General features: G+C 38.8%; 1 protein-coding gene across 4 annotated transcripts in view; it reads right to left on the bottom strand.

Moving 5' to 3' along the window:
- Positions 1-23,177, bottom strand: part of SNX27 (sorting nexin 27) — an 84,624-nt gene that overhangs the window by 24,938 nt on the left and 36,509 nt on the right. For all 4 annotated transcript variants that reach the window (XM_016429173.2, XM_001371710.5, XM_056819413.1 and 1 more), the window contains exons 3-6: positions 6,881-7,073; positions 5,138-5,202; positions 818-922; positions 324-402 (exon numbers count right to left, since the gene is read on the bottom strand). In XM_016429173.2, the coding sequence (XP_016284659.1) occupies positions 324-402; positions 818-922; positions 5,138-5,202; positions 6,881-7,073 (442 nt within the window). The remainder of the gene's footprint in view (positions 1-323; positions 403-817; positions 923-5,137; positions 5,203-6,880; positions 7,074-23,177) is intronic.

Genomic DNA, 23,177 nt, shown 5'->3' with positions numbered 1-23,177 from the left:
GGGGGATTTTTTCTCCCTGTGGGTGGGTTATTTCAACCTGATAATTTATTACAAGTTTTTAATTCCAAAGTAAAATATTTCGAACCAGGGGGCAGCTGGGTAGCTCAGTGGATTGAGAGCTAGCCCTAGAGACGGGAGGTCCTGGGTTCAAATGTGGCCTCAGACACTTCCCAGCTGTGTGATCCTGGGCAAGTCACTTGACCCCCATTGCCTAGCCCTTACCACTCTTCTGCCTTGGAGCCAATATACAGTATTGACTCCAAGACGGAAGGTAAGGGTTTAAAAATATATATATATATTTCGAACCAGTCACTGGTACTTACCAAAGGAGTGATTAATCACCTCAAACAAGGCAAAGTAATTTACAGTCGTGCTGTCCATGCCAACCTTTGCTGCAATAGCCTAAAGCATAAGTGGAAAGATAGGTCACCATCAGAGAAACTCAACCTCGCCATGCTAAGCATGGGGCCAATCCACAGATTCATAGCTAAAAAAATTAATCCCTAAACACGTCACACAGTTAAGCTAAATTAACCAAACTGGGGAGGTGTCACAGAAAACTAGGTCCTTTCAGAAGAAACAGTGAAAGAAAGCAAGACAGACCAACATCAACAAGTTGTCAAAGTGTGCATTTGTTGCTATCCCTTAGCTATGTGTGTAGGTCCAGAACAAGCAAGGTCTCCCAGACTACTGGGAGGTAAAGCCCCTGACACCAAGTAAAAAGCAGCAGTAATAAAGTGGGTTCCTTTCTCACTTCCCCAAGGACAGTCACAGGGATTCTTGTACTGATCTCTGTAACAGTCAGAACTCTATTTACCTGATACACCTGGTCTGTGGTGCTATTCTTTTTAACTCGGACTGTCACTGTGGTAGCATCTGGCAAAGCCACTCTCAGTTCGACATCTGACACGCCGTTGTAGTTCTGGTGGGGGGGAAACAGAGAATGGGTGGCAGCACAACTCTTGTTGAATGCATAACTCTCCCTCAGCCCAGGGCACATAAGCTCAATATTAACCTGAATACATGAGAGACAGTAAATCAAACCTTTCCTAAGGAGAAATAAGGGAAGTTATAAAGAGAAAATGAAAACACACTAAAAATCAGTAAGGTGAACAAGTCATGAAGGGAGTCCCTTTCAAACTATGGCAAAATTCAATCTAAAAGGTCCAAAGGAGAAGGGGAAACCAATGCAGTCAGTATTTTGCCTCCTTCTTAAATCAGGAAAGTTCTAAGAACCATTCTTAAAACACAACCACTTGGGTGAGGTTTTCTGTTTCCTTGTTTCAATCAGTTCAGAACTCAATACTAAAGGAAGAAAATTTCCTGAGGAATTTGCTTCAATAAATAGTGTCAAGTGCCTGCCTGGGTGTAAGCTAGACTTGAGGGAGAGCAAGCCACATGATCCTGCTTGGTCACTGAAATTAAATAGCAGTCCTGTTGAGGGACTCATAATTGATATCTATACATCACAAAACACTGTATAGTTTCCAAAATACTTTTGCATGGATTAACTCATTTAAGCCTTATAACAATCCTGTGAGGTAGATAGGTACTACAAATATTCTTATCTTAATCAAAGGAACTAAAGAGGTTAAGTGATTTATCCATACACACACACACACAACTAATAAATCTCAAAGACAGGTTTTGAACCCAGGTTATCCCACCTCCAAGCTGAATACTCTATCCACTATTCCACTCTACTTCAAAAAGGGGATAGGATCTCAGAGATTTGAGCCCTTTTATCTAGTTGTTCTGAAAAAGTGATCTATCTTATCTTGTTAAATTTGAAAGGGAACTTCCTCTACTATAATTTTTAATGATAATCAACAGATTATTCCATAATTCCATCCTCTAAATTTATTTTTGGAAAAAAGAAAGTGGAGTTCCTCTGTGCTTTTTGCTGCACAATCTAAGACAGTTCCCTAAGTTTGGTCAGTAAGACTTAATGAATTCCTTGTTTGCCTACTATTCTAACTCAGAGGTAGATCAAATGCTGTCTCACTCTTCTCCTCAATGAGAAATGCTGAGGAAGAGAAGACCTAAAAGAAAGGAGCAGGAGAATGGGATACAGAAGAGGATAAATGGGGAAGGAAGCAATGAGTAAGATGGAAAATCACTAAGAGCTGGGAGGAGGCAGTAGAGAGTGGGAAAGAAATCCAAGTCTCTTCCCAAAGTGCTTAAAGTATTCGAGATGATATCTTCTTCTTTGGGCCTCCTCATGAAGTTGTCAATAGCTCCAGCTCTACCAGCAGGTCAGCTTTCCTTATAAACTGCTCAGAACAGCAAAGGTAGAATATGCTGAGGTCCACAAGGTCTTACTAGGGATTACTAGTCCTTTGAAGGAAAGAAGACCATCCCTGACAGGTCCGCAAGGATCTCCCAGCCCAAAGACACCAGAGAGCCCAGAAAAGGAATTGGGCAATTCTTGGGAGCTTCAAGTAGTACAGATAAGTGGGGGTATGAGAAGAAATCAATAGCTGCCACTGATGTCATCTGCTACAGTTCCCACTGCCAAAGTGGACAGTTGGACTTGAGCAAAGGAGGAAATGGCCTGATTTACTTGCACTGTGATCCCCTTTGCTGGGACCTCAGACCCCATGCACTGACACCCTTACCCCCGCCTCTCACTGCATTTAGCTTCTCCACATGGGCTGTCCAAGTTATAGTAAAAAGAAAAAGAAGTGGGTCAGAAGGGTTAAAGAACTCACACAGTATTTATAATGAAACATCAGATGGTGTCACTTGGGAATAAAATTAGTGACATCAATAATAGCTTATTAAGCTCATTAATTTGGAATTTAAAAATACAAATGGTAAAAACCTTCCCAAATGCAGATCTTCATCACTGAAGGAACAAGTTCCATTGGAAAAACAAAACTGATACAGAGTGGAAGGAAAAAAACACTAGTTTTCATTCAGATAAGGTAAGGAAAATTTTAGGGAAAGGAGAAGGAAGCTCTTTTAGATTTATCCCAAACCTAATCTATAAGTTAGATTAGTTTCAATTAGCAATAATCAATAATTGTGCCTTGGTTAAACCTCATTTGTTACAATACTGCCACTGTGCAAAGCTTTGTAAAATCAGACTAAGACCTTTAGATTCAAAAGGTTTTTTACATATGCATTTAATTTACTCTTTGCCTTCCCTTTTTGCTTTAAAATCTAAGGAAAGGTTTTCTATGAGAACCAGGAGGCTGAGTCTTCCTAAAGTTAATACTTAGAGTGCAGGCACCACTGAAGGTGCAGACCCAATGCCTACCTCAGTCATATCTAAGCTACAAGACAGAAAAAATGAAAACTTTGGTTAGAAAAAGCTATAGAACAACAGTTGAAATGGTTTTCTCTTCTTGCCTGGGGCATTAGAGTAACTTTTGGCTTCACTCACATTTAGTTATGTTCTAGAAAAGGGTGCTGGACTCAAGGCTCAGGAATTCACATTAATAAGTGAGCTAGGTCACTCACTCAGAATGTGACCCTCAGCATATAACTTCTCTGAGTCTCTATTTATTCATCTATAAAATGATGGGAGAAATTACCTAACCTAACAATATTACTTTGAGGATCAAATATATACACATCACTTGATCAACCTTGCAATTTTAGCAATTATTACATGAAAGGTATCACAGTGTAGCAGAAAAGAACTCTGGACTTGGAATTGGGTAAAGTTCTGGATTCAAATCCATCCGACTGCATGATCTTGGGCAAGTCATTTAACACCTTACAATCTGTTTCCTACCTCAGTGAGGAGGTATCCTCAGACACCTGCCTCCCAAGGGAGTAGTGAGAAAAAAATGCTTTATCACAGGGTAACTAGGTGGCTCAGTGGATAGAAAGCCAGGCTTAGACACTTGTGAACTGTGTGACCTCTAGACAAGTCGTTCAACCCCAACTGCCTAGCCCTGGACACTCTTTGGCCTTAGAGCTGATACTCAGTATCAATTCTCAGACAGAAGACAAGGGTTTAAGGTTTTTTCTAAATGCTTTGTCACCTTGGAGCACTACATCAAATGCAAGTATGGCTGCCAGGGTAGTAGTAAATCAGAAAGTCTGGAGTGTGACTGGCTATGTGCCTACCATTGTGTGTGGGGTCAAAAGAAAGCTTAAGGTATATCCCCCATTCACCGACAAGAACTAACAATCCTATTGGAGAAATAAGACTCATAGAGACTTTGGGGGGGTCTGAGGGAAGGGAAGGGTGGCACCACATGCACCTGGCAGCTCAGAGAAGAGTCTGTAGGTCTAGAGAGGATAAGGGACATACTCAGTGTCACACGGCCAGCAACACATCAGAGATGAGACTTGAACCTCAGTCAGGTCCTCCTGATCGAAAGGCCAGCCCTCTATTACTATGCCACAGCTGCCTTTTATTAAAATAACTAGTCAGCGGAAAAACTGAACAGCTATTCTCCAATATATTCCTGCTCTACTACATCACCATGGCAAAGGGATGATCATCGATTTCAGCATCTTGAAGACAATGCCAGTAGGGTACAAGCTTTGACAGCAATTACCAAGAGGGAAAAGATTCAGATATGGACCAGAGAAGGAACTGTGCTTTTTTTTTTTTAATCCTTACCTTCCATGTTGGAATCAATATTGGGTATTGGTTCCAAGACAGAAGAGCAATCAGGGTTAGGTAATGGGAGTTAAGTGACTTGCCCAGGGTGACACAGTTAGGAAGTGTCTGAGGCCACATTTGAACCCTGGACCGCCTATCTCTAGGCCTGGCTCTCAATCCACTGAGCCACCCAGCTGCCCCCATGTGTTTTTGTCATTCAAGGACAATCCAGCTGGCCACCTGATAATTAATTTGGGGGCACAAAAACTCATGAAAACTGTCCATGAAGGGTTCCATAGGTGAATACTCCCACCAATAAAATTATAGGTCTGATAAAGTACTGAGATGCGTTCATGCATGCAAAACTGATATCACACATAAAGGACTAATTAGTACAGAGAATAAAAATAAGATATTAAATGTGTGATACAGACAAAAAATGCAAAGAAAAATCTAAGGAGTTGGGAGGCTAGAAGTAGTTGCAGTATTTTAACAGCAATTATTATCATCCAAAACTGTTATTGTGAATTTTTTTGAAGGAGTAAAGAGTCACTATGGATGTTGTCAACCTACCTCATCTGACTCCGAGAGGAACTCTTGCATGATGTCACTCTCACCAATGACTCGTATTGAACACACTATGGAACACAAAGATACACCCTGGCATGAGGCTCCAAATTCAATGGATAAAGAAACCAAGAAGGTGCTTGGGTTTGGTTAGGAAGTAGCTCTTGGAGGCCAACCAGAGAGGTGAAAGCTCCACCTTGGCACATGGAATTTTAGGGATGGATGTGGAGCCCCCCACCTCCCCCATAGACATAATATGGGCCTATCTATATGGCCTAAAGTCAGGTTGGTGAACCTATGGCATGTGTGCCGGAGGGGCTACTTGCTCCCCCCCCCAAGCCTGAGGACATTTCTCCCATCACCCTCTGCCCAGCAGCCCAATGGGAGTGCTTCCTCCCTCCCCTAGGTGGGGAGAGGCTCACATGCAGCCTAAGGAAGCAGTTTGGGCACTCGGGTCTCTAAAAGGTTTGCTACCACTGGCCTAGAGCAGTTCTGAACATAGAGGATTCAAAATTATCAAAGTCTAACTTTGCTGTCCTTTGCTTGCTATTAGTGAGCCATGTGAGGGAATGGGGAAAAACTAATAAAAGAATGAACTGGAAAAAGGAGGAGTGAAATCCAATTTCAGCTCAGACTAGGATGCAGTCAGGGAAATTCAGGCATTTAAAGCTGCTCCGCACAAGTATGTTGGCCAATTAAGTGTTTTGTTGAGCATATCCTTTCACCTGACTCTCCCTCTTCTAAGTGGAAGGAAAATCACTCCTTGATCTAAGGAAGGTAATTTCCTGACTCACTCTCATATGGCTAGTAAATTACTTTGATGATTTTACTCTGAATCAACTATGAAACTGAATCTGTGAGGCTTTTCTATGAACTCTAAGGCAGCTCAAGGCTTCATTTTAACCTTTCACATTTCCCAAGAGGCCAATTTAGAGGCCATTCCATGGTTAGAAAAAATGATAATGATGCTAGAAGAGATTTACTACCTTGTACAGAGATTTTTCCTTTAGGATAACAATTCACTGTAGAAGTTCAAAAGAAAAACCAAAAAAAAAAATCCCAACTAAGTTGTTTACTTCTTGTACAAGGGATAAAAAACTACCATTTACTAAATAAGACTATTACTCCAACAATTCTTCAACTAAAGCTTCAGAAGAAAATCTAGTACACAACTAGTGAACTATGCAATTCTATATACCATAGTAACATGAAGAGTGGGAGTGGGGATGGAGGATGAGGATCAGGACACCAGGAAGAGAGGTGGGGGTGATTGAAAAAGAAGGTAGAGGGACATGTTAAAAAAGCAAAACTTCATAGGGAATGTTGACTGAGGGCAGCAAGGGCTACTCTAAGAAAGGCCAACAGTATCTCAAAGATAACTACTGTTCCCTGTACAGAATCAAACCATGTATCTGATGGAGTGTGTATGGGTGTATTTGCTGGCAAATGATATAACAAAGGTCTTCAAGCATTAAAAACAAATTATGTATTTGTGTGTGGTTAAGTATTTGGCAAGCTAATAAGGAGCACACTATTAATCACAACAATGAACAGGCATTTCAGTTGTACTTCAAGCTCCCATCATTAAATTCAGTTTTGAAATGTGCTACAGGCTCACTTGCACTGAAGGCCTCTGCTAACAGGCCAGGGAGCTAGTTACAGAAAGCTAAGCTTGGCTGCATGGGAGCTACAAAGCAACCCCAAGCTATGTGGAAACTAGGGACACTGGAGTCTTGAGGACCAACTCACCTTTCTCCAGGTACTCCTCTAACCCACGACGTCGGGCATCCAACTGTTGTTCTGATAATGAGAATGGCCATTTCCCTGGCAGGCGAGGAAAAGTAAAGTTGGCAAACTCTCGTTTAAGGTTCTGGTGCAGGATTGCAAACTCCCGGTACCGCTTAGAGCACAGCTGCCTTCCTGCCATGTAAACATTGTACACCTGGTAAAAGAGGAGAACAAAGAAAAATGTTTTATTATAATATTTTTAAAGTCATGTTGGGATTGGATTGGTATTGGCCTAATGCTGGCCACTAACAGTGCTTCTACATGAAGGACATGCTTTTCAAACCCTTTACAATCTGGGATCAGTCTGAATCACTGCTAAAACTTCAGTGGTCATTTCTCATTATGACACTGCCTTTTTGTTTTCTTTTTTTTCCTCTGAGTTTATTTTTTTTCTTTAAATAATATTTTATTTGATCATTTCCAAGCATTACTCATTAGAGACAAAGATCATTTTCTTTTCCTCCCCTCCCCATAGCTGACGCATGATTCCACTGGGTATCACATGTGTTCTTGATTCGAACCCATTGCCATGTTGTTAGTATTTGCATTAGAATGTTCGTTCAGTCTCTCCTCTGACCTGTCCCCTCAACCGCTGTAGTCAGGCAGTTGCTTTTCCTCGGGGTTTCTACTCCCACAGTTTGTCCTCTGCTTATGAATGGTGTTTTTTCTCCTAGATCCCTGCAGATTGTTCAGGGACATTACACCGCCACTAATGGAGAAGTCCATTACCTTCGATTATACCACAGTGTATCAGTCTCTGTGTACAATGTTCTCCTGGTTCTGCTCCTCTCGCTCTGCATCACTTCCTGGAGGTTGTTCCAGTCTCTGTGGAATTCCTCCACTTTATTATAGTATTCCATCACCAACATATACCACAATTTGTTCAGCCATTCCCCAATTGATGGGCATCCCCTCATTTTTCAATTTTTGGCCACCACAAAGAGCGCAGGTATGAATATTCTTGTACAAGTCTTTTCCCCCATTATCTCTTTGGGGTACAAACCCAGCAGTGCTATGGCTGGATCAAAGGGTAGACATTCTTTTATCGCCCTTTGGGCATAGTTCCAAATTGCCCTCCAGAATGGTTGGATCAGTTCACAACTCCATCAGCAATGAATTAATGTCCCTACTTTGCCACATCCCCTCCAGCATTCACTGCTTTCCTCTGCTGTCATGTTAGCCAACCTGCTAGGTGTGAAGTGATACCTCAGAGTTGTTTTGATTTTGCATCTCTCTGATTGTAAGAGATTTAGAACACTTCTTCATGTGCTTATTGATAGTTTTGATTTCTTTGGCTGAAAAATGCCTGTTCATGTCCCTTGCCCATTTATCAATTAGAATGGCTTGATTTTTTGTACAATTGATTTAGCTCTTTATAAATTTGGGGAATTAAACCTTTGTCAGAGGTTTCTATGAAGATTTTCCCCCAATTTGTTGTTTCCCTTCTAATTTTAGTTACATTGGTTTTGCTTGTACAAAAGCTTTTTAATTTGATGTAGTCAAAATTATTTATTTTACATTTTGTGATTCTTTCTATGTCTTGCTTGGTTTTAAAGTCTTTCCCCTCCCAAAGGTCTGACATGTATACTATTCTGTGTTTACCCAATTTACTTATGGTTTCCTTCTTTATGTTTAAGTCATTCACCCATTTTGAATTTATCTTGGTGTATGTAGGGTGTGAGGTGTTGATCAATTCCTAATCTCTCCCACACTGTCCTCCAATTTTCCCAGCAGTTTTTATCGAATATTGGATTTTTGTCCCAAAAGCTGGGATCTTTGGGTTTATCGTATACTGTCTTGCAGAGGTCGCTTTCCCCCAGTCGGTTCCACTGATCCTCCTTTCTTTCTCTTAGCCAGTACCAAATTGTTTTGATGACTGCTGCTTTGTAATATAGTTTGAGGTCTGGGACTGCAAGGCCCCCATCATTTGTGGGTTTTTTTCCCATTATTTCTCTGGATATCCTTGATCCTTTGTTATTCCAAATGAACTTTGATATGGTTTTTTCTAAATCAGTAAAGAAATATTTTGGGAGTTCAATGGGTATGGCACTAAATAGATAAATAAGTTTGGGTAGGATGTTCATTTTTATTATATTGGCTCATCCTACCCATGAGCAGTTAATGTTTTTCCAATTGCTCAAGTCTGGTTTTAGTTGTGTGGAAAGTGTTTTGTAGTTGTGTTCATATAGTTCCTGTGTTTGTCTCAGGAGATAGGTTCCTAGGTATTTTATTTTGTCTAAGGTGATTTTGAATGGGATTTCTCTTTCTAGTTCTTGCTGCTGAGCTGTGTTGGAATTATATAGAAATGCTGATGACTTATGTGGGTTTATTTTGTATCCTGCAACTTTGCTAAAGTTGTTGGTTATTTTGATTAACTTTTTGGTTGAATCTCTAGGATTCTTTAAGTAGACCATCATGTCATCTGCAAAGAGCGATAATTTGGTCTCCTCCTGGCCTATTTTGATGCTTTCAATTTCTTTTTCTTCTCTAACTGCTACTGCTAGTGTTTCTAGTACAATGTCAAATAGTAGAGGTGATAATGGGCATCCTTGTTTCACTCCTGATCTTATTGGGAATGCATCTAGTTTATCCCGATTGCAGATGATATTAGCTGATGGTTTTAGATATATACTGTTTATTATTTTTAGGAACGACCCTTCTATTCCTATGCTTTCTAGTGTTTTTAATAGGAATGGATGTTGTATTTTATCGAAGGCTTTTTCTGCATCTATTGAGATAATCATGTGGTTCTTGTTGGTTTGCTTGTTAATGTGGTCAATTATGTGGATGGTTTTTCTAATATTGAACCAGCCCTGCATCGCTGGTATAAATCCTACTTGATCGTGGTGGATGACCCTTCTGATCACTTTCTGGAGTCTTTTTGCTAGTATCCTATTTAAGATTTTTGCATCTATATTCATTAGGGAGATTGGTCTATAGTTTTCTTTCTCTGTTTTTGACCTGCCTGGTTTTGGAATCAGTACCATGTTTGTGTCATAAAAGGAGTTTGGTAGAACTCCCTCTTTGCTTATTATGTCAAATAGTTTGTATAGTATTGGGATTAACTGTTCTCTGAATGTTTGATAGAATTCACTTGTGAATCCGTCAGCCCCTGGGGATTTTTTCTTAGGGAGTTCTTTGATGGCCTGTTGGATTTCATTTTCTGATATGGGATTATTTAAGAATTCTATTTCTTCTTCTGTTAGTCTAGGCAGTTTGTATTTTTGTATATATTCATCCATATCGCCTAGATTGCTGTATTTATTGCCATATAATTGGGCAAAGTAATTTTTAATGATTGCCTTAATTTCCTCTTCATCGGAGGTGATGTCCCCCTTTTCATCTTTGATGCTGTTAATTTGCTTTTCTTTTTTCCTTTTTTTAACTAGATTGACCAGTACTTTGTCTATTTTGTTTGTTTTTTCAAAGTATCAGCTTCTTGTCTTATTTATTAAATCAATAGTTCTATCACTTTTGATTTTATTAATTTCTCCCTTAATTTTTAGGATTTCTAGTTTGGTTTTCTGCTGAAGGTTTTTAATTTGATCACTTTTGAGTTTTTTTATTTGCATTTCCAATTGATTGATCTCTGCTCTCCCTAGTTTGTTAATATATGCACTCAGGGATATGAATTTACCTCTGATTACTGCTTTGGCTGCATCCCAAAAGGTTTGAAAGAATGTCTCGCCGTTGTCATTTTCCTCGGTGAAATTATTGTTTCTATGATTTCTTCTCTAACTAAACTATTTTGGAGTATCATATTGTTTAATTTCCAATTAGTTTTTGATTTGGTTTTCCACGTACCATTACTGATCGTTATTTTTATTGCCTTGTGGTCTGAAAAGGCTGCATTTATTATTTCTGCTTTTCTGCATTTGTATGCCATGTTTCTGTGACCTAGTGTATGGCCAATCTTTGTGAATGTGCCATGTGGTGCTGAGAAGAAGGTGTATTCCTTTTTGTCCCTATTTATTTTTCTCCCTATGTCTATTAATTCTAATTTTTCTTAAGATTTCATTTACTTCTTTTGCCTCTTTCTTATTTATTTTTTGATTTGATTTATCTAAATTTGATAATGGTTGGTTCAAGTCTCCCACTAATATGGTTTTACTGTCTATTTCTTCCTTCAATTCTCCTAGTTTCTCTATTAGAAATTTGGGTGCTATATTATTTGGTGCATATATGTTGATTAGTGATATTTCCTCATTATCTAAAGTCCCTTTTAACAGAATATAATTACCTTCCCTATCTCTTTTAATCAGGTCTATTTTTGCTTTGGCTTTATCAGATATCATGATTGCAACTCAACTGCCTTCTTTCTATCAGTTGAGGCCCAGAAGGTCTTACTCCATCCTTTAATTCTGACCTTTTTGGTGTCTACCCGCCTCATGTGTGTTTCTTGAAGACAACATATGGTAGGGTTTTGGATTCTAATCCATTCTGCTATTCATCTACATTTTATGGGTGAGTTCATCCCATTCACGTTCAAAGTTATGATTGTCACTTGTGGACTCCCTGGCATTTTGATATCCTTCCCTAATTCTAACCTTTCTTCTTCAGCTCTTTTTAATCCAGTGATTTATTTTAAATCAGTCCCCCTTGTCCCCTCCCTTGATATATTTCCCTTTCTAGCCCCTCCCTTTTTGTTCCCTCCCCCACCCCCCTCTTATTCCCTCCCTTTTTTATGTTCCCTCCCACTCTACCCCCCTTGGTTTTCCCTTCTCCCTACTGTTGTTGGGTAAGATAGAATTCAAGATCCTAATGGATCTGGATGTTCTTCCCTCTCAGAGTTGATTTCCCTGAGAGTAAGGTTTAAGTAAAAACTCTCTTCCTCTCCTTCTTATAGGAGTTTTCTTCCCCTCCCCTTTCCGTGTGAATCTTTGTGTGAGAAAGATTATTCTATTTGGTCTTTCTTTTCCCCCTATTTACACATTACATTTTCCCCACCTATTAATATACATAGATGGATATAAATATAGTCCTTATAGAAGAAATCTTGAATAAAAGAAAAAGATAACATTTTTCTCCTTTTCCCTTTCCTTCATATTTATCTTTTCAGGTATTCCATGCTCTTTGTTTTTCAATATCGAACTTTCCACAGAGCTCTGGTTTTTTCTTTGCAAAAACTTGGAAATCTTCTATTTTGTTGAATGCCCATATTTTCCCTTGGAAGTATATAGTCAGTTTTGATGGGTAGCTGATTCTTAGTTGAAAGCCCAGCTCTCTTGCCTTTCTGAAAATCATGTTCCATGCCTTACGGTCATTCAGAGTGGAACTTGCAAGGTCTTGTGTGACCCTGATTGGCATTCCTTTATATCTAAATTGTCTTTTTCTGGCTTCTTGTAAGATTTTTTCTTTTGCTTGAAAGCTTTGGAATTTGGCAATTACATTCCTGGGAGTTGTCTTTTGGGGGTTTAGTGTAGAGGGTGTTCTGTGAACTCTTTCAGTCCCTGTATTGCCCCCTTGTTCTAGAATCTCTGGGCAATTTTCTTTGATTATATCTTGTATTATGATGTCAAGTTTGCTGTTTATTTCTGGATTTTCTGGTAGTCCAATTATTCTTAAATTGTCTCTTCTCCCTCTATTTTCCAAGTCTATGACCTTGTCAGTGAGATATTTTATGTTCTCTTCTAATTTCTTGGTCTTTTGGCTTTGCTTTATTAATTTTTGCTCTTTTACATGCACGCTGTCTTCCAGTTGGCTGATTCTGACCTTTCAAGCCTGGTTTTCCTTTTTCAGTTTGGGCAAACTGGTTTTGTAGATGCGTGAATTTCTTTTGCATTATTTCCCACTTTTCCTCCCAGAAGGCTTCCATCTTTTTGATCATTTCTGATTCAAATTATTCATGTGTTTGTGGAAAGTTTCCGTTTCCTTTGGAAGATTTCGGAGCATTTGCTTGTGTTTCCTCTTCTATCTCCTCTGTATTTTGTATTTTTGCTCCATAAAATGTGTCCAAAGTCATCCCCTTCTTGTTTTTCTTGGAGTTTTGGGGCTTTTCTGTGTTTTTTGCCATCTCTATCTGAGTGGGGAGGTCTAGCTTTTCTTATCTCTGTCTGGTGTTCAGAGGCTTTAGCCCCAGGCGAATTGTCTGTTTGTGGGTGTTAGTGCTCTCAGTTCCCTCCTGATGCTTCTTCGTTGCCTTACTTCCACGCTCTGAGCCTGGCTTGGCACTGTCCGCAAGGTATCTCAGAGCCTTTGTGGGCCAGAAGGGCCTGCACTCTGAGGGGGGAGTGGCCGAGGCTTCCCGATAGGATTAACTTCAGCTGGGTTAGACTGAGTGTGTCTTAATGCAGGGACCTTCCCTGAGACTCGGACGGAAGGATCCAGCCAGGGGGCTACAGGCTCCCCTCTGTCTCTCTCTGTTTCCCTGCTGTCTGGGTATCCCCGCGACTAGCTCAGGTTGTTTTCAGGATGCGGCCTTCAGAATAGCCGGCCCTGAGGTCCTTTTGCTGGCTCTTAGGTTCCCGCTGCTGCCTCGGACTCAGCACTCTGGGTTGGGGGGGGAAGGGTCCTGGGACCTTCCTTCTGCCTACCCCTTAGATCCGAGTGATCTCGGGTTTTGGCTTTTGGGGTGCCGTACCTTTTGATCCAGGTCCAGGAGGAGGGTTCCCAGGATCTATCCTGTTGTTTGTTTTGAATTTCGATGTCCTAGGAGCATACAGTTTGAGATCGGTTGGGAAGGGTTTCTGGAGATCTGAATTTTAGCTCTCTCTAAGCCGCCATCTTGACCAGAAGTCCCCTGTTTTATTCTTCTCCATCTCTTGGTTTCACAGAGACTTGGAGCTGAGCAGAAACCTTCCACCAAGACCATCTAATCCAACATTTCTCATGCTTTTCATACCTGTACTTTCTCACAGGTCTCCTAGCTCAGATTGTTCCACATTTCTATCCCTTCCTTCTTTTCCTGTTACCTTAATATGGGCAAGCCATAAGGGTTAGCCTTTGGACCTGTATTCTCCTTAGGTCTCTTGATCTCCTTTGCTTCCACAGCTTATCACCTCTATGCAGATGACCTTCAAAATCTGTGTCCTCAACTTTTAAACTTATACTCTCCCATTCCTGGCTGTATGTTGGACATCTCCACAAAGAAGGATGTTTTGCTGACAGTTCAAGTTCAACACAAACAAAACTGAATCCATCACACCCCCTTTAACCTCCTCTGTCTCTGATGATAATACCACTACTCTCCAGGTTACCCACACTTGGAACTTTGGAATCATCTCTGACTCTTCCTTGTCCCTTTTCATTTCTCACATCCAACCAGTCGCCAAGTTCTCTAGTCATTCAAATCCTGACATCTCTCCTTCTCCTCCTTCTCCTTTCCACTCCAGGGGCCACCTCCTTAATCCAGACTCTTATCATCTCTTGTATAGACTATGACTAAAGTCTCTTAACTAGCTTTCCTACCAACTGTCTCTTCCATTCACCCTTCATTTTACTGTCAAAGCAATCTTCCCAAGACCTATATCCAAAAGAGTCATATACCTGGCCTTCGGTGGATCTCCAAGAAAACATGCCAATGCTTTTGACATATAAGGCTCTCCATAATCTAGTTCCAATCAATTCACCCAGGCTTATTTCATACTACTCCCCATAAGGATTCTATGAGACTACTAGCCATTTTCTAATTTAGTCCTGTCATTGCCTAGTTCACTGCATTTGCAAAGGCTTCCTTATGCTTAGAATGGACTTCCTAACACTTCTCTATACTAAAATCCTTCTCTTTCCCTCAAGCTCAAGTGCCAACTCTAAGACTTCACTGATCTACAGGTAGAAGTGATCATTTCTTCTCTCCAATTTTCCATCTCTCTTGATGTTCTCTTACACACTTAAGAATAATATGGCACTTTAATTCTCAAAACAACTGTGGGAAGTTGGTACTATTATTAGCCCCATTTTATAGATGAGGAAATGGAGGCAGAGGTCCAGAGTCATACAGCTAGAAAGTATGAGACAGGATTTGGACTCAAGTTTTCCTAATTCCAAGTCTAGTGCTCTATTTACTGTGTCACCTAATCACTAACCTCTATCATAATTACTTATCCATTGTATGTAGGTCTTAACTTCAATAGATTGTAAGCAATCTGAAGACATGGGCTCTGTCATTTCTTATCTTTGAATCCCCAAGGTCTAGCACAATGACATGCATGTAGTAAGTACTCAATAAATGTTTACTCGGTTGGATTATATAATACCATACAACAGACTTTTGGGGTATGGTTTGGAAGTTGTAGTTTGTGAAGCTGTATTTGCCTCATCCATCCAGGCTAAAAGAAGGGCAGCCCCTCAGAGGCCTAATCCCACTAGTGAATGGCATAGAAACTTTGATCTGCTCCATTTCCAGACTAAGTCAATTCATCCCTCTTTAGGCAACCAAGCTCCCAGAACCAGTGCATTATATTAAGGACAGACTTAGAATAGACCCAATTAGCTTAGTCCACTGTAATTCAGAACTCTCAAACTCAAGCAATGTACAAGCTTCAGTCTCCCCAGTAACTGTAACAACTCATAAGACAGAAAGGCAAGGACTAGACAAATAGGGTTAAATGACTTGCCCAAGGACACATGGCTAGAAATATAAGAAGCAACATTTTAAGCCCAGGTCCTCCAGACTCCAGGTCTGGCACTGTATCTACTGTGCCACCTAACTGCTCCCATGACTTTTCTTCTTAAAGCAAACATATCAAGAACGTATATAACAAAATGAGTTTTATATTCTAGTATATGATATACTATGGTTCTAATAAGGCCTTGACATTTTAAAAACTTTTCTAAAACTGCTACTGGTTATATTTTAAGCAATAAATTATCTTTATTCTTTTAAGGTAAATTTGTCTTTCTAGAAACAATCAAGTCAAGGAAATACAAGTAGGTTTATCAAGTTTGATAATTCTGTTTTGAATAGACTATATTCCTAGTGTTCCTAGAGTTTAAAGAATGTTTTGACTTTTCCTTTGTATCCCTAGCTCATAGCATAGTGTCCTGCCACATAGCAGACACTCAATAAATGCTTGAATTGAAATAACATGATAACAATTGTTTGTTTTTTTTGTGTGTAGCTTGTAAGCTAGCTTTGGAGATGATTCCAAAAGTTAAAGAAATATGTTAAGTAATGGTAATATGGTTAAGTATATCACCTCCCAAAATGCCTTACTTTAAAAGACATAACTCATTTGGGCATTAAAGTTCTGGTATGCTCTTCAAAAAGCCAGGCCCATTACTTGATGGTCGTACTTTATGTAATAAGCAAAAACTTGATTATAGCTTTGAGGTAGTTTCATCATCAAAGGGCCAAAAGAGCATATAGGAATAGCTAGTTCTACCACTTAATTCAATTACTGAGCCAATTCATGAAATTCACAAAGGCTTATACAAACTCCTTTGGAGAAAACTATTCCAGAATTTTACAACCTTAACTTTTAACTAAACTATAAACTACTCCAAAGCAGTCAGGGTCTATAGCTAATCTCACCTGAAATGTCTATTCCACAGGTGTGTTACCTGATGATAAAGATGGTAATTGTTAAGTTCCTACATCCTCCCAAGAGACAATATGGACCTATTTTGGTCAAATTAAAAAAGCAAAGTAAGTCTATGGGTGGAGGACTGGGGGGATTAGTGCCTATATTTTTATCTGAAGGCTAAAAGGTACTTTACTCAAGAATCCTGACAACAAACTTTCAGATAAGTATGCTCCTTAGTTTAAAGATGACCAACTGAAAAGATTATGTCCTCCACAGAGAATACCATCAGGGCTGAGAACCAAATCTAAAATATTCCTTATATTAGCTTTTTTCACAATCAGTGCCCTAATGCAACATATATAATTCAAAGCCCAACTGACAACTCAGGAGACTCAAGCCACCTTCTTCATGAGACTTAATTTTTCCAGCTACTCATATTGTCCCTACTAAAGTTACCTAGAAGCTTCTGTGTATATAGTTATGCACAGGAAAACTGACTTCCTTGTTAAAATGTAAGACCTTGGAGGAAGAAAATCTGTTTCCTTTGTGTCTGTATACTCAGCACCTAGCCTAGAGCCTGGCACACACCAAGCATTTAGGAAATGCTTGCTGACTAACACAGACCCTAGTACTTCTGACTCCAAATCAAGTCTCTCTCAATTGCACTTTTTTCCCCTATGTTTTCACTTATTTCCAAAAACTAAAGATGCAAACTGAGAGGCCTGTTTGTTATCAAGCAAACCATCTTTTAAAAGATCCTTTCATTTTTTCCCCTTTGTATCCATAGTGCTTATTTAGCATTGTACATGTTATATAATAGGCAATTAATAATAAGTGGTTATTGGTTCATTCCTCAAGTCATGACTTTGTTTTCACTTCCAAACTAAAATCAAGTCTATGGCAGAAAAATTCACAGCTCTATGCGAGTCCCACTTATATCACTTTTGTAGTAGTATTGGAAATTCTAGTGATTTCAACAAGATAGGAAAAAATCAGAGAAATTAATATTAGAAACAAGGAGGATAAAGTAGCAAACCAACTGTTGCAACCAAAAAAATTAAAAGGAGTAATGAGTCCAGCAAAATCAGAAAATACAAAATTAGCCCACAAAAATCATATACATCCCTACTTAGTAAGGATAAAGAAACAGTGATAAGAGAACCCACTTATAAAAACAAAAAACATAACATATTTGGGCATTAACCTACCTAGAATATGACTTTTGTAAGGATAGTTCTAAAATGATAATGATCAAAATGGAAGACAAGTAAATGGAGAAACATTCAATGTTCATGAATAGATCCCATTAATATAGTTAAAATGACAATACTTCCTAAATAAATTTATGTTTTTAATGCAACATTGATCAAAATGCCAAATGGCTTTTTAAGTGTGTTAATCTAAGACATACTGAAATTTACATGAAAAACAAGTGGAAAAGAAAATCTTGGAACACATAAGAAAAAAGCTGATGGAGATGATTTTACAATCCCCAATCTTCAAAGCATACTACCAAGGGATCTTCATCAAAACCAGAAGTCTCAAACAAAGCCCACACCACCACCTAGTTTAGCTCAACCAAATTAAAATGTAACTGGGAAATACTTAACAAAATAAATATGCAACAAAGTACAGACACTATTGATATGGGGTCCTCTAAGTCAATCTGCAGCCCACAAGGACCTTTTTGTACAGTTTGGTAGCTCTATTTTTATTTGAGTTTGATATCACCAAGAAGGAACTATTTCCTATTGTGTCCAAAAAAAAAGAGAGAGAAATGGAAAAATGGCCCAGGACAGATTTGCTGAGTCCTCAAAGATGTACAAAAGCTTGACTAGAATCTCTTTTCATTAGTTAGTATAGGTAATTCTCAGTAAGGGAATGCTCTGGTCTGTTCTGTAACTTAAGTGTCTTAAAGATTTGTGGGAAAAGGGCAGAGGGCAAGCATTTTTTAAATGCTGGCTATATACCAAGCACTGTACTACATAGTTTACAAATTTTATCTTATTTGATCTTCACAACAATCCCATGAGAAAGGTGCTGTTATCCCCATCCAACAGTTGAGGAAACCGAGGAAGACAGAGGTTGAATGACATGTCTAGGATTATCCTGCTGGTCAGTATCTGTCATGGGATTTGATCTCCAGTCTCTTGACTCCAGGCTCAGTCATCTGTGAACCACCTCAACTCCTAGTGCCCCTGAGAAGTAATGGGATTCTTGCCAATGTAACAGCCAACATGTGCCAAAAATGAACCCTGTCTGGTGTTCCTGGCTGACTTTCTATGCATCACCTCTAAGATGTTACCTTTCTAAAAGAAATAAGAGGAAGGAATGAATCCTTTCCCTAGATTCTATCTAATCAATAAACTTGAGGAAATTATTTGGTTAGTCACTATGAAATAGATTTAGACCTCCATCTTATACTATATACCCCCAATGAATTGCTGCTAGATGATGAACAAATATAAAAAAAGGAAACCCCTCCCAAAAAACCAATAAAGTATTGCTCTTAACTATGGAGGTGGAATAATCTCATTTAATTCAACAATTATTAGGGAAAGTTAGCTGAATTAATTAAAATTAAAAATCTCTGTACAACAAAAACAATTAAAAAGAAAACCAATAAAATAGAGATAATATTTAGAGCAAACAAAACAAATTTAATATCTAAAGCATACACGAGGAACTATTAATAACAGTGGTAAATTAGTAATAATGCATAAAATGTCAAAGGATATGGACACAATTTTCTTTTTTTTTTTAAACCCTTACCTTCCGTCTTGGAGTCAATAGTGTGTATTGGCTCCAAGGCAGAAGAGTGGTAAGGGCTAGGCAATGGGGGTCAAGTGACTTGCCCAGGGTCACACAGCTAGGAAGTGGCTGAGGCCGGATTTGAACCTAGGACCTCCCGTCTCTAGGCCTGGTTCTCAATCCACTGAGCTACTCAGCTGCCCCCTTGGACACAATTTTCAAAAGAAAAATTACTAATAAATTACTTGAAAGAATATTTATCTTCATTAATAATTAAAGAGATAAATATAAACAATTTTATGGTACCATCTCACAACCATCAAATTGGCAAAAAAAATTAAAAGCAATGGTGTGGGGTTGTAGAAGAACAGGTACGTTCGTTCATTTGTTGCTGAGATTGCAGATTTATTGAATCCTTTTGTAGAGAGTTTGGCAGTTACAAAAATAAACATACCCTTTTAGCCAAAAAGTCTACTCTTGGAAATGTAGTGTGACTATGCTATCAAAAGCAAAAAGGGGGGGAGGGGCTATCTTTTTAAAAACTTAAAGTAGTATTATATATGCTAAAAAAAGGTTCTTTCTTTTTTTGAAAAGTATTAAATGGGTTGGACTTGGGCAGATGTCTCCATATAAGTGGGTCTCTAGAGGTTTGCTTGCCTGTAACATAAAATAACAAAAGGAAGAGTTATCATCTAGCCAACATTAATTAAGCATTTATGTCCCAGGATGAATTTGGAAAGAGGGGAAGAGTAGGCTGTTCCCAATGGTAGTGACTTCCATATAAAAGTTGCCTGACAAGGTCATAGTCTTCTGTATCATCTCTTCCTATCAGGCATTTGAAATATCCCTAGCACAGAGATTTGGTCGCTCAATGCTACAGCTCTATCTTCTTCCTCATTTTCAGCCTCCAAAATCAAGCAAGCACAGCTCAAAGGGTAATAGAAACTTCACTATAATACTTCCCACTGGTGTCAACTCTATTTCTTTCTGCAGAGGTTCAGAGGCTGGTGCAAGTAGTTTGTTGGGCATGGTCTCACATCCTCAGACATTCAATGTTCTTTCTTAAATAGATGTTACAGAAATCTTGTTTTTATATCACATAGGCTTCTCCTTGTATCTTCCCTATAATTTCCTGTATTATGGTGTTAAGATTTTTTTGCCCTATCATATTCTAATCTGGGAGGACTATGATCATTAGGTTGTCTCTATGCATCCTGTCTTCTTCAAGTTTAGTATGTTTTGCTTACACAGTGAGCACATTTTCTTAGTTTTGTCTTAAAAAACAAAAACAAACAACCGCGACTATCTGTCTTGGAATCCATACTGCATATTGGTTCCAAGGTAGAAGAGAGGTAAGAGATAGGCAATGGGGGTTAAGTGACTTGCCTAGGGTCACACAGCTAGGCAGTGAATGAGGTCATATTTTCTTTTAATGGTATTATTTTTGCTTCCTTTCTTCTAGACTATCCTTCATTTCTATGTATTTGCATCCCCAATCTATTGTTTTCCCTTTTGTTTCACTGGTAACATTTGCTATCACAAATTTCAGTTTTTCTCTTGTACTCATTATTTTTGATATTCAGCCCATAAATTCTGCTCTCATAATTCTCATTTCTCTTTGGAACCACTTAGTTATATTTGTGCATGTTGTGGTTCCATGTTATCACATTTCATAGGGTCCTCTATTTCATCAAGTGTTGGATTGTTTTCCTTTGTGTTTCTTTTGCAGTATAGAAGTACTTTGTCTTATGTGGCCAATATAAAATCAAGCATAATAACAAACCTCATTATTTAATAAGTATTTCTTAGACAAATGTTCCTAGGCATTTTATAATTTTTCCTCAGGCTTACCAGAGCTACCAGCTAGATTACTACTCTTTCTATTTTGGAGCCATTATTAATAACTAGATAGCACTAATGAAATAAAAAGGAAGCATTTCTCTGACAAGGACACAACTTGTTACAGGCAAGAACTCTAGAAAAAGACTGATTCAGGAGCTAATGTCTGGCAAAAAATAATGTATTGACTCACACTAAACCTTCTCAAGAGCGAAAGGGAGCATGATTGGGCAAAATGCTGCAAGACTTTACCCAATGAGTAAAAGGTGCAGATTTAGTGCATAAATAAAAATATTTTATTTTCTGTATTTTTCTGCCTTTATTTTTTTTATTGTCAATTGTGTATACCTAACTTCACTGTGTTGAGTTTGCATAAAACAAGGTCCTATTGTATTTATTTATTGACACCTAAACTCATTGATTAGATCTGGAAGCCATATTTCCTTTTGTTGTTAAAGTCTTCCCTGGTGGTTTATCTGTTTATATTCAAAGTCTTTGAGTTTCCTTCTACCTGAGATCTTGGGTAATTTCAGGGTTTTCCCCCCTCCCCCCTTTCCCCTATTGTTCACTTTTTAACTCGGGTCCCTTTGATAGTGGTTTCCTTTTGAGGGCTGGATCTGAAAGCAATCTCAGCCTCCTCCCAAGCTCAGTAATTCAATGTTCACCAGTCTAAGATCTCTGCAGGTCTTTTGTCCTTCTTTCTTCAGTCTCCAAAATCAAGAGAGAAAAACTCCTTCTTCCCTCTTTCAAGCCACAAAAGTTCAGCCTTCAGTTGGTCTGGCTTCCAACTGCCTTTCCCCGGTAACATTCCAAATAGAACACTCTCATTTGAATAACAGGTCATCAGTCTCAGCTGCTCTAAACTCTTGTTGCATGCTTTCCCATTTTCTCTCTTCCACATGTCCCAAGTGACTTACAGGAAATAATTGGTGCCAGCTAAATACTGAGCTCCTTCCTTAGGCTTAGTGGAATACCAAACAAAAAAATACATTTCTCTCCCCTCCCTCTCCTTCTCCCTCTCTCACACACACAAACACTGTCCTGTCTCACTTCTGTTCCTCAGTTTTATGGGGTTGTTTGTCCCAGCACTGGCAATTCAGAGCTTTTCAGTAGTGATGATTATTGCTCTTTCCAACAGGCTTCTGGTCCTGAAGAGCTTTCACTATAGTGGCTGGCAGCTACAACCTGAGTAAATTTCTTCCACCTGAAGATGGGGACTCCACAGCACTGGAAAGAGGGTAGGGGACCCAAACAAAGTGTAGGCTAGTTTTGTTGCAAGCCTAGGCCTTCATGTCTGCTGGTGTAGCCTCAATGACAGTAAGTAGAGTGTGAAGTGGGCTGAGTGTAGACATCATTTCATGTTTTGGGGTTTGTTTTTTTCATCTTTTTTTGGATTCTGAATATCCCAGACTATGGAGACAACTGAAGTTGTTTTGTCTTTGGAACATAATTTATGTCTTTGGGAACAGAAAAAATGTCTAGTCCTCCAGTTTGTCCGCATGCCTAGTAGTTCCCTGTTTTTAATAATTTCACAAAATTCCATTTTGCTTGTTTTATAGCAGTTGTCCTTCCCCCTTACATTATTAGAGTCTTTTGGATACTGATTACCTGGGTGTGCTTTCTTCACTTTATATCAGTTCCTATAAATCTTCCCACACTTTTTTTGTATTTATCATAGTCATCATTTCTTATAGCACAATAACATGTTATGACATTTGTGTAATTTGTTTGGCCATTCCCCAACTGACAGTTATCAACTTTGTTTCCAGTTCTTTACAACCCACAAAAGTGCTACTATACATATTTGAGGCATCCATTGAGCCTTTATTTTTGTCAATATAGTCTCCTTGAAGTCTCTTTGAGGACTCATTTTTGTGCTCCCCCAGCACCACTGCTGCCATATGCAGACAATAACCACTCCAAATATCTGGGTAAATCTGTACCCTGACATGCAAAGCCAGAACTGCAGAATCTTATTCTATGCAACTGCAAAAAGGTAGAAACAGTCTAGATGTTCTAAATGGGGTAGAATAATATACTAGAAAATTATAATGTAATTAATACAAGCAAATTTAAGAAACAAAAAATTTTATGACATAATGCAAAGTGAAAAAAGCAGAACAAAAGACACATCAACAACAGTTACATAAAAGGAAAAGTTATGAGAATAAAGAAATTAGAAAAGAATCCCAGTAAGAAATTAT

This window comes from Monodelphis domestica, chromosome 2 (assembly GCF_027887165.1).
Source record: "Monodelphis domestica isolate mMonDom1 chromosome 2, mMonDom1.pri, whole genome shotgun sequence".
NCBI lineage: Eukaryota > Metazoa > Chordata > Mammalia > Didelphimorphia > Didelphidae > Monodelphis > Monodelphis domestica.
The sequence above is the reverse complement of the archived record's forward strand: the minus strand, read 5'-3'. Positions and strand labels throughout refer to the sequence as shown.